At 37.9% G+C, this 12,500-nt stretch overlaps 2 protein-coding genes across 5 annotated transcripts in view; one reads left to right on the forward strand and one right to left on the reverse strand.

The window, feature by feature from the left end:
* LOC113822132 (fibroblast growth factor receptor 3) overlaps positions 1–3,245 on the forward strand; it is a 14,720-nt gene extending 11,475 nt beyond the window's left edge. For both annotated transcript variants that reach the window (XM_070131464.1, XM_070131465.1), the window contains exons 4-7: positions 1–49; positions 689–846; positions 1,157–1,286; positions 2,861–3,245. The exon at positions 1–49 is cut by the window's left edge and continues 109 nt beyond it. In XM_070131464.1, coding sequence (XP_069987565.1) covers positions 1–49; positions 689–846; positions 1,157–1,286; positions 2,861–3,057 — 534 coding nt within the window. In that variant the 3' untranslated portion in view covers positions 3,058–3,245. The remainder of the gene's footprint in view (positions 50–688; positions 847–1,156; positions 1,287–2,860) is intronic.
* Positions 3,246–4,912: 1,667 nt separating this feature from the next.
* The window catches only part of LOC113822100 (SURP and G-patch domain-containing protein 1), a 24,171-nt gene continuing 16,583 nt past the window's right edge, over positions 4,913–12,500 (reverse strand). For all 3 annotated transcript variants that reach the window (XM_070131462.1, XM_070131463.1, XM_070131461.1), the window contains exons 6-11: positions 12,434–12,500; positions 12,070–12,197; positions 11,803–11,923; positions 11,301–11,461; positions 11,040–11,166; positions 4,913–10,560 (exon numbers count right to left, since the gene is read on the reverse strand). The exon at positions 12,434–12,500 is cut by the window's right edge and continues 157 nt beyond it. In XM_070131462.1, coding sequence (XP_069987563.1) covers positions 10,534–10,560; positions 11,040–11,166; positions 11,301–11,461; positions 11,803–11,923; positions 12,070–12,197; positions 12,434–12,500 — 631 coding nt within the window. In that variant the 3' untranslated portion in view covers positions 4,913–10,533. The remainder of the gene's footprint in view (positions 10,561–11,039; positions 11,167–11,300; positions 11,462–11,802; positions 11,924–12,069; positions 12,198–12,433) is intronic.

Below are 12,500 nucleotides of genomic sequence, written 5' to 3' on the forward strand. Positions count from 1 at the left end.
GTTGGAACTCGGCCCGAGCAGATCGCACGTGTCAAGCTGTCTGTCATAGGTAAGGCAGTAGAGGAGTGGTTCGAAGAATCAGCGTGAGATGGCATACACCTCACGTAAGCAATCATTTTGGGGGTCGCTTGGGAGTATATATATATATATTTTTTTTTACAGAAATAGATTTATATGATAATTTTCAGGCTTCAGATGGTGCAATCTCGCTTGTATTATGCTCTGATAAAATTAGGAGGGTGGCCTTAGAGCCCTGTCATTTATGTGACCACCCTTTGGCTTGCAGTCAGTAACTCAAGTTGCATGGAACACGAGAATATATGGACATATATTTTGATGAAGCAAGATAAGTATATATGTACGTACATATATGTATATGTATATATGTACATATACATATATGTATATATGTACATATATGTATATAAGTATGTATATATAATAAAATTATATGTATATAAGTATGTATATATAATAAAATTATATGTATATAAATATATACGTATATATATTTATCTATTGAGAGAGAATAATTAACAAATCGATCGATAAAAAGATAAATGTATGTGTTTGTATGCTTGTGTGCATGTATGTATATTTGCATATACAGGTATATAAATATGTGTATGTAGGTATATAGATATGTGTGTGTGTGTGTGTGTGTATATTCGTATATTCGCTTCCGCAGATGCCTACTCGGTGATCTTCGGGTCCTCGGAGGTGGCGGTGCCCCGTGGCGGGACGCTGTACCTGCTGTGCATGGTGCTGCAGGTGTCTGACATCCCCGAGTACATCATCTGGTACAGGAACAGTACCATTCTCGAGTACAACAGGATGACCATTTCGGTAAGAGTGCAACGAGTGTGGGGTTCACCCTTTTATCAAATTTCAATGAGTAAAAAAAAAAATAATAATAATAGAATAAAATAAAGTAAAAAATAAAAGAATAAAAAAAAGAGTAAAGTAAAATAGAATGAAAAAATAAAAGAATAAAATAAAATAAAAGAATAAAATAAAATAAAATAAAATAAATCGGTTATAAACACGAATACTATATAACAGCCATCGACATACGTTCCCCAAGACCAGCAAACACACCAAATTGGCCCACCTAAATCTCCTTTATGACACGTATCTGACAGCCCCCCCCCCCCAGGTCGTCACGGAGGAGGAGACCCGATCCAGCGAACTCCGGGTCCGCAACATGACCTTCGCGGACGCCGGCAGGTACACGTGCCAGCCCTCGAACGCGTCGCCAGCTCACGTGCAGGTGGAGGTGGTTCGGGGTGAGTTGTCGGGTCGAGGCTGTGGGCCCTTTTGCCGGCTTCCGTATATCGTATACACGCATCACGACATACAGGATATGCATACAAATGTTGTTATTGTTATTGTTATGTGTGTGTGTGTGAGTGAGTGAGTGAGTGAGTGAGTGAGTGAGTGAGTGAGTGAGTGAGTGAGTGAGTGAGTGTGTGTGTGTGTGTGTGTGTGTGTGTGTGTGTGTGTGTGTGTGTGTGTGCGCGCGTGCGTGCGTGGTAGAAAACACCACAATGCACAAATAAGATCAGTGCATTGTGCGTATTTCTGCCCGAGTATCAACACGGTAATGTTTTACCATTCGCGCGCACACGCACACACGCGCACGCACGCACACGCACAAGCACAAGCACAAGCACACGCACACGCACACACACACACACACGCACGCACACACGCATACACACGCACGCACACACGCATACAAACGCACGCACACACACGCACGCACACACGCATACACACGCACGCACACACGCATACACACGTACGCACACACACAAGCACACTCACACACACACAAGCGCACACACACACACACGCGCGCGCACACGCGCGCGCACACACACACACACACACACACACACACACACACACACACACACACACACACACACACACACACACACACACACACACACACACTCACACGCACACGTACAAGCACACGCACGCACACGTGCACACAAACACACATGAATGAAAAAATCTTATCATAAAAGATAACCAAAGGCAAGATCATTGTTCCTGCCAAAGACCCTCTTGGTGAAAGTGAGTCAAGGAGGCAACTCTTAATTGATCTTGTTCTGAAGGACTTCCTGAAAGGCAACACTTAGTCTGATATATATATATGCATAAATTAATAAATATACTTGTATATATATTTTTTTCTGATATAAGTGGTATAGAAATAGAATCTTCCATTCAGGTCATACTGTAGAGTGAGAGTGAGAGAGAGTGAGTGTGAGAGTGAATGTGAGAGTGAGAGTGAATGTGAGAGTGAATGTGAGAGTGAGTGTGAGAGTGAGAGTGTGAGAGTGAGTGTGAGTGTGAGAGTGAGAGTGAGTGTGAGTGTGAGTGTGAGTGTGAGAGTGAGATAAAGAGAGAGTGAGTGAGATAAAGAGAGAGTGAGTGAGACAAAGAGAGAGTGAGTGAGATAAAGAGAGAGTGAGTGAGATAAAGAGAGAGTGAGTGAGATAAAGAGAGAGTGAGTGAGATAAAGAGAGAGTGAGTGAGATAAAGAGAGAGTGAGTGAGATAAAGAGAGAGTGAGTGAGATAAAGAGAGAGTGAGTGAGATAAAGAGAGAGTGAGTGAGATAAAGAGAGAGTGAGTGAGATAAAGAGAGAGTGAGTGAGATAAAGAGAGAGTGAGTGAGTTAAAGAGAGAGAGAGAGAGATAAAGAGAGAGAGAGAGAGATAAAGAGAGAGATAAAGAGAGAGAGAGAGAGAGAGAGAGAGAGAGAGAATGAGAAAGAGAGAGAGAATACAAATAGCTAGAGAAATAGCCAGATCACCCGCACCGCAGTGACCAAGTCGTGCATTTCAGACACGAAGAACAAATCGGGGAAGGCACAAAAGTGCGACGACTGCGTGCTGTTCCTCCAGCTGGGAGCGACCTTCGCCTTCTTCACCATCAGCTTCATCGTGGCCTTCTGCGTCCACGGCCGCCGCAGAGACCCTTGCCCTGACCGGCACCTCTCGCAAGACCGCTACGTTCCGCCAGATATTGATAAAAATCTATAAAGCTGAGATATATTTGAGAGAGAAAGAGAGTGAGAGTGAGACAGAGAGAGAGAGAGAAAGAGAGAGAGTCTGTCATGTTCTTGTGTTTTAGATGTAAAATCTTTTGGAAGAGGATTCGATCCTCGATTCTAGTGGTCTCTGCAGATGTTTTGAGGCCTGTTTAGAGGAATAAAAACACATGAAGAATATTTGTGTTTACATTATACCGTACGTATACATAAATACACACACACACACACACACACACACACACACACACACACACACACACACACACACACACACACACACACACACACACACACACACACACACACCTAAATATATTATATGTATGCATTTTAATGTATTTAGAATATATATACATGTAAAGAATTTCAGATGGGCCAAGGGCCTGCCTGGCGACTCGCCATGTGGGACCCCCATGGATGGAAGCGAAGGGTGGATGCAGTTATGTGCCCCCGTCGGTGTCAGCTCAGTTGATTGTCAAAAGAAATGTGGGTTTCTACAAGGATGTCCAGAGTAAGGTAGGAATTAGCAAAAATAGAGGGTATTTAAGGTTGATTAGATCAGAATTTCAGGAGAAAGTCAGGGGGGAGAGAATCCAGGGATGGAGTCTCATGTGTCTCCAGGGGGAAGTGGAAGGGATAATGGGGAAGGGAGGGGGTTACAAGTATTGAGGGAGGGATAAAGCTGGACATGAATGGATTTTCCAGTGGTCAGTCAGGGTTGATAAAGCTTTATCTTGAGATCTGGATGTAACTGTGACGAGACAGGGCAGCTGTAGAAGGAAACTTTTCTACTTACTTTTGGAGACATTACTTGTAAACGAGTGTTTTGTAAAAGAGAGGATAACAAAAAATCTATCCCACTTGGCTGGTCTAATAAGTATTCAAAATGTTTGTAGAAGTGGGGACTGCATAGCAGAAGGATGAGGACGAATGGAAGAGTAGTCTTGAGAGAGGTAGCACTTCAGAGAGGTGGGGAGTAAGGCTGCAAAGTAGCAACAAAGGAGGAGGGGGTAGTAGATGAAAAAAAAACGTGAGGGTGGGGGAGATGAAGCAGATGACTATCGAGAGAGGAACACTGCTTGCTGGAGGATGAGTAATGCCCTGAGTGGATGACCTGGACCAGGCTGAGATGATAGTTATTGATTAGGAGGTAGTAGTAGCAGTGTTCAGAGTCATGGTTGAAGGAGAGCATCGGCTTGGGGAATCGTGGGAATTGAAATCTGTGGGGCTAGTTGATATAGGGCTAAGCCTTAATGCCTCTACTAAAGGTGCAAAACCCTCATTATTGGCCATGATAAGAATAGAGTATGTTGATGAAAGAAAAATAGTCCTTCCCTCAGGGTCCCCTTGAGCAGTAGGGGCTAAATAACTTAAATACAGGAATACCGTGCCCATGGCTTCCCAGGCTGTTCACGAATGGCACAAAGTCATATATATATGACTTCATCCTTTCAACACGGCTCTCACACCTTAGGATATGGACAGTAGGAGTTGGAGAAAAGAAAGAAACAGAAAGGGGAAGAAGAAAAGACTGCAGAATTAGTTGAGTCAAGGTCTGAGTCCAACTGGGGTGATCCCTAGCATTGGGGCCCCGTCGTCATCTCCCAAGCCCCCACTCTTCTCCCGGCAACAACGGGCATGGGATTGGAGGGGGGGGAGGTAGTGCTGTAACAAGATATCAGTTATAGATATGACATCTAGGCTCTCTTGATTTCAGGTAATAAATAAAACGGTAGACTTGAACACATACACACTACAATAAAACTTGTTTCTAGACCTGTAGATGGAAAACATACTCATAATAGTGTCTCAGAATCTCTACAGATGGATAAACAAAAACCATAAAATGCAGAAATATTTATTTCTGGAACTCTGAAGTCATAGAATTTTACAACACAGCAAGGTAAGTGCACTTCTCCAGTCTGTCGCTGTGGAACATGTTGAACTTAGTAACAAGATTTAGGCTGAAACCTATTTCTTTAATGACTGTAGCATACTGCAACTATATCCATTTTCTACAGAAGAGAAAAGAAAGAAAGAAAAAAAGCAATATAAAATATTTGATTGGAAACTTATTTGCACAAATAAACATCTGGAAAGCAGTGAAAGTGTGTATCTTAATAACAGATTCACACATTTTTTTTCATATAAACAATTTATCTTGTTTATCAATATCCTAGGCCATGGTCTATAATATTTCTCCAGAATCAATTAAGTACTCCATAAACTTGAACAAAGTTACATTTGCAGCAATATTTTACTTGCTTACCATAAAACAGAAGAGAGGGTATACTTATACACATACCTAGGATATTTCCTTAAAAAGAAGAAAAAAAGAAAACAAATATATATTATGATTATTACCCTGGGCTTAATAACAAAATAAAGGCACCCCTTGCTCTATCGAAAATGCAGAAGGTTGTACACTGGCAAAATTGTTTGAAAATAGTTCTCTATTTGTACACTTTGAGATCTAATTCACTTTTGAACATTTACTGTTCGCAAATTTACATTTCCAACTTTTGACAGATTTTCATTAATAAAATATTGGAATTTAAGACATTAACAATGGCAGAAACTACAAAATTTCAGACCCTGCATAACTTTCACAAAACTTTGGGTTATCATCAACTTAACCATTGATGACATTGATGTTTTCATTTAAGGTATCATTGTTGGCTGTACACTAAGTTACCTTAAGAACTTAATAAAACTAGATATTTTGTTTTACAAAACGTTTTGGTTAACACCACATTGAATATAAAATTCTGTGATACTTTAAGCAACATTTTAATGGCTGAATACTTGCACTCATGTTAATTGCAAAATTGTGAATTTGGTATTCCCAGACGTGGAAACTACAAAATCTTCTGAGAAGTCGCTGGCTTGAGGTGGGGTGATTTCTATGAATGCTAAATATTCTGGCCATACACCTTTAACATGGAAGGATGGGATTTAATACAAGCAACAAGAAGTTGCCGTAGGCTGTATAATTTTTGAAAAGTATAGATTTTATATATTAAACTTTTAAAAGTATGGCTTGTAAGCATTCTTAGGTAATAATCATTAAACTTTAGTGCAGAAAGTGGATGCTGACATTATGAGTCAGGCAGTTTCTCCAACAACAGCAAGTCTTCTATACTGTCATTATAATATCATAAATCTATGTGGAAGTATGATTGTGGACAGTTAAAAGGACACTTCTGAACAAGTAAAACTTTTTTTTTTTTACTTTCCTTAACAACACTCAAGTGTTAAACACTCCAGTTGGCTTATAGAGGAGTTTATGACTATGCCTAATGGCCTATATTAAAGCTCATTCCTTGTTGTGACTTTCTTTACATATAAAATGCACTCACACTCAACCCACAGATTCAAAGACAAACACACTCAAAACAATTCAGCCTCACACCACCACCCACAATTTCCACAGTAAGTAGTGTTCTTGTCTCAAAAAAAGAAAAGAAAATGACAGAAAGAAAGAAAAAACAGAGATGACTCTTTACAATATACTACGTAGTTTTTCTGTTTCATTACTTAGAAGCTGATGCTGGGAGTGTTAGTACTTATGGACTGCCCACTGTGGTCTTGTTTTACTAATTTTGTTTACAAATAAACAAACAATCAGTCATGAAGGAGTTGCTAAGCCAACCTGACATCATCTAATTATCCCCCATATCTTGAATTCTCTTGGAGATGTTTTTACCTTTACTATTATTACTATTGTTAAGATAATATTCATAATATTGATAACAATAAAAGCTTTTATAATAATGGTTTGATGACTCGTTGGGGGTAATTTGTTTAACTACTGAACATTTTCTGCCACATCAACATGCAAGGTTATTAGCGGCATAACATGATGATATGGTGAAGCTTAGGCATGAATCTCTTTGGCAAGGAAAGGTCATACAGCACTATGGTAAAATATTGTGGCAGAAAGGGTAAAATGAGTTAACTAGGACAAAATGTGTTTGATGGTAAAGGTTACAGAGTGCTGTAGCTGGGTATGGTAGTAAAAAGGGTAAAAGAGAGAAGAGCAAATGGAGCACGAAGGCCATTCGTGACTGACACAAAGCTAGCTTTTCGTCCTTTCAGTAAGGCTCTCACACTTTAGGATGTGGACAGAAGAAGGGGATGAAAATCAGAAGGTAAAGGAATGAAGTAGTAGGAAAGATGAGCAAAATTAGTTGAGGCAAGGGCTGAGGTTCAAAGTAGGGGTAATCCTCTACTTCTGGCCCCAGTCCCTGGCCCCCCCACAACAATGAGCAAGAGATTGGGGGTTACTGAGATTAAGGCATTCAAGTGCTGATCTAGTGTTGCAGCATTTGAGGCCCTCTGATGCCAAAAGTAATAAGGACTGTTCCTGCACACTGTGAGGTGGTTATCTATAGGTCGAGGTAATGTGTCACTAAACTTGGGCCCACCTTAACATTTATTCATGATCAGTAAAACTACTGAAATAACTTTTATCCCTAAATTTTACAGATTGGCATAAATAGGTGAAATGAGGTAGACATAGTATTTAATTTCTATGTTACTCAAGTGTTTGTGAAGCCACTTATATGATAAAGTTACCAAAACAATAACCCCAGTAGACAGTGCACATACTTGTGAATGGTTTATATTTTAGTTTAATACTAATTTGCAGCCACCTAGACACCATGGCATTTGAATCCTGAAGTAAATACGATCTATAAACTTTTTCACCCTCTTGATACTGTATATACCTACGAGACGAGACATTTCATAGATTGACAAATATTTTTTTGTACAATCTTGTTAACTTTCTTTTTTATCTGGATCTGATACTGTTTTCTGGAAAATTGAGATACTATGTAAAAATGTTCTTCAAAACTTTGTCTATGCATTTACAAATGTTTGTATGGTGTAAAAAAAAAACATTCATCTACTATTTCTGCTGGCCTGAAATGTGTACTTTTTCTAGAAATATATTATAAAAAAAAGTACTTTACGCTACATATACACGGTTCTCCATGAGAAGCAAAGTGCTAAAGGCTTATATCGATGGAGTGAGTCAGGGGAGTCTAAAACCCCATCATAATAAATGAAGCATCCCCAAGCACAAGAAGTAGGTTGTCTCTTAACCACATGCCACCGGGGATGACATGTGCGTAAATGCCATGCCCACTGTGTGTTTAATTTAGTAATTGTTTTTACATGTAGATGGCTCCACCTATACTAGGTACATAATGAGCCAATTACAAAAAGTACCTGTCTCACCTGTTTACCCTTTTTCCTTGATTTTCCATAACATTTTCTAGTATTTAATACTGCTGTTAGTAATGCCATTAACAATATTGTAATTATAAGGTTTATGATAAAAATAACATTATCAATATTGATAGCATTAGAAAAAAAATAAATTTTTTCCCACTAACTAAAGACAGGTGAGGTCACTAACTGATTCCTTTTTGGCAAAACACTGGCAGAGCCATCTATTTGGAGAGACATTTAATAAAATACTAAAGTGAATGCATTTTCCTGTTAGCATTAGGTTAACAGGCTTTTAGCATGTGTGGACAAACCAGCATAGAGCTTGTACTGGAACCTGAGATAATTCACCAGAATTTGTTGTGTGATGTTGCTGCCAGACATACAATGATATATATGGATATTAGGAGTTATTGTTTTCTATTATTTGAGTTTTGACCAAACTAAGCAAATATGTTTATTCTACTGTCCACTGGTCTAGAACAGAGATCCTTTTTGTTGTAGACCATGGTTATCAGAACACACATCTCTTTTCACTCTAGTCTGGCTTTGATTAGTTTATTAGTTTATTAATATTTAATAAACGTCCACACAGCAAAATTCCCAACAAAGCCTGGTGAGTGCTACTTAGCATGTTCCGTGTCATTGGCAATGATACTGACTCACTCCCCCCCCCTCATGCGAAAGGAAAGAAACATTCCTTAGCTGATATTTGAAGAGGTACTTGGATGTTAGATGTTTTGAAGAGTCTTTTGAATACATAAAACATGTGTACACTGGTGGGTTGAGCTGCATTTTAGAGAACAAAATATGTCTATGATAAGACCCATCAGAGATCATACAGTGAGTGATTCTATTTAGAGGGTCATGAAAAACCATTAAATTCTAGCTACATGCAAGGTTTTCTATTTACAAAAAATAAGGAAAAACGTATGAAAATTATCTAGCAGGGTGGTTTACGAGGCAAGGGTAAGTATAAATGAGCTGTATTCACTGTTTTTCAGAATATTTGGAACACATTGATATGTTCATGGAATTGTCTATATAGATAAAAGTTTTAAAAAGAAAACAGTTATTTCTATCATAAATACGTATACTTTCGACAACTTCTTAAAAAATAATGATGGTCTCTATAGTGCATTAGCTTTCATTGTTTTTATATAAAATTAATTACATAATCATATCTGTCTTGACTAAATACTTGAACATCCATAAACCATCATCTAAGCCACATAAAATTGAAAAAGCATAAAAAAAAAGTTATGAATTTCTAATTCCGACCCACTAGTGGATCATATCACAAAATAAAATGAAGCATCATGACCTACCAGTGGGCTGCATTGAAAAGAACATATTTATCATGTGGATGCGGTTTCAGTCTACCAAATGCTAATATTCAGTCTGCAGTTGTTAGCTTTCCCTTGTGACGGTATAATTTTCCCTTAACGGTATATGCTCCCTTTTCATTGCTGATAACACGTCTTTTTCGTTCCCGTTAACTAAGTAACTAAGCAAAATACCAATATCACCAAATTAAAAAAACAACAACCCAGTAATAGTAGCAATCACAGCATAAGTGATAGTAATCAATAAAGAAATAAAACAATAAAAATGTCTTGTCCATGTACCTCCTCGTAAAACATGGGTGTGCCTTTGCAGGACAGCATTTATATTGCAGAAATAAACTTGCATAAAATAAATAAAGGGGGGGAAAAAAACAAACAAAAAGACAAAACTCATCCACACTGTTTTATAATTCATACATATCTGTAAACACTAAAATTCCTATATATATAATGTCAGACATCAAGGTTTGAGCATTAATATGTAAAAAAAGAAAAAAGAAAAAAATCAGAATAAAATTATAGGATGACTTTTGCTGGTCATAATAAAATCATGCACAGTTTACAGAGCTAAATTTTCTGTCCAGAAATAGCAAAGTAGTTATTATATATCATGAGGAATTGTTAGCACATACATCCCACAGATTGCCTTCCACATGTTAAAAGCTTGTTTTAAGCTGAGAAATCCTTTTCAAACCATAACTATTGCATAAATCCAAAAATATGCTAACAGACTGTGCTAACTATTGACATGGTCATAATGTTGCTCTTATCAGTAACATCACACTGGATACATTAACACTTAAACCAACAATCATCATTAAATGCCCGCAGTTGCCATCGGAAATTATAATTTTCATGGTACCGTAAACTAGAACCTGCTGACATCAGTAATATGCACGACGGGGATTATTCTGAAATCAGATACATAAGAATATATCAATCCATACTCGATTCATTATATCTATTACCAATAGCAAGGTTTTAACTTGTTCTCACTGACTAGTATAATGGTCATTATAATTTTACAATCATTAAATCTTTTTCTTTTTGTGCTTGAAAGGTTACTGGGCTTTTTAGTTATTATCAAAAACTTCTCATTCATTAAAATATTAATACTGGGATTACCAGAAACATCTTCACTTAACCAGGTAAAAAGAAATTCCAGTAATAAAATAGCGTACTTTGAAAGTTGATTATGGAGTGAATAAAGATGAAAAGTCAGTCAGTAAAATATAATCTTGTAATTAAAAAAGAACAGTGTTGATAAGGTAAAATTACGTTAAATATGTATAACATTTTAAACTTGTTATTACTCTTCCAAATAATTGTAAATGTTACTAATGAAAAACAAGAGTTCAGTCAAGGGATAAAAATAATCTTTTGTACTTACCAAAGGATTTGGCCGGAATCGATATGCTAACATCATGCGTTTACGATATGCATCGTATTCGTCGTCATCCTCGTTTAAATTGTCTGGTCTCTCTACACCCAATCCTTGACTCTCAGATCGCCCATTTCTGAAAAGCAAAATGCAATAAGCAATATTTCCAAGGTCAATAATATAGGAAAAATATTTAGGTTGGTAAATAACTTCTGTATCTGCCACACAATATCTAATATAAGGAAGCAAGACACTCGACCAACGACTCACTGATTCACTGGAGTGGTGATGCCCTTTCCTTCGGCGCCAAGACCCATGCCTTCAGTCCAGCCCATGCTCTTCAACATCCGGTACCCAACATTGTCCTCTGTCAACTTGTGTTGCTGGTAGTCTGATAAGTCAGGATCCCGACCTTCTTTAATTGCACGATACTGGAAAAAAAGGAAAATTATCCATAAATTCATATGTATTTGTTACATATCACTATACACAAAAATGCACATACTTTTTATACATATATACATATATATAAAATAAATATATAAATATGAGGGAGTGAGGGAGGGGGGGAAGGAAGGAAGGAAGGAAGAAAGAGAGAGAGAAAAGAGGGAAGAGAGAGAGAAGAGAGGGAATACAGAGGGAAGAGAGAGAGGAGAGAGAGAGAGAGATGAGTGAGAAGGGGGAGATAGTTATATTGATAGATTGATAGAGGGAGTGAGACTATGTTTAGTTTGTCAGGGTGTAACTTGACTTTGAATCCCTTTCAGCATACCTTCTCCATGAATCGGGCTAACTCATCCGGGGGTAAGAAATCACCTATGTGATGTTTTCCCTCGGCCATGGTCGTTAGCTCTGCAGCCTTGGCTTGAGTCTCTTGCATTTCCTGAAGACGTCTGTAGAAGCAAAAAAAACAACCTTTTCTAGACTGAATATCAAACTTACATCCCACATTGTCTCACAGCTTTGGAAGATCTATGAACAGGATACTTTAAACACATTTCTGCTGTTAAGAGAATGAGAGAAAAAATCTAAAACATACCTCTTATGTTCCCATGTCCCACCTTCAGTATCTTCATCAGAATCATATTCATACTTGACTTTTCCCTGTCTAGCCAATCTCTCACTTTCTTTTTTCTTTGCTTGCAACAACTGGAACACTACATTCATCTAGAGGAGTAAGAAAATATCAACATTATAAATATGAAGACATTGTATAAGATATTCAGACTTCTATTTCAGTTGTAAAGAAAAAACAATCATTCACAAGAGATGGAACAAGAACAAATTAGGTCGATACAACAAATGGAACACCTTAAAGCTAGGGACTAAATTGTTATTCTTGTAGGAATAGCAAAAAACAGAAGGAGCAGGATCAAAACAGTACCAACTAAACAGAGTCTCACCTTCATCTGGTCTTCACACTGCTTCCACTGTGCTTCAGTTAGGTCTGTTGTGCTAAAGACTCTCTTG

The sequence above is a fragment of the Penaeus vannamei genome, chromosome 16, assembly GCF_042767895.1.
Source record: "Penaeus vannamei isolate JL-2024 chromosome 16, ASM4276789v1, whole genome shotgun sequence".
Lineage (NCBI taxonomy): Eukaryota > Metazoa > Arthropoda > Malacostraca > Decapoda > Penaeidae > Penaeus > Penaeus vannamei.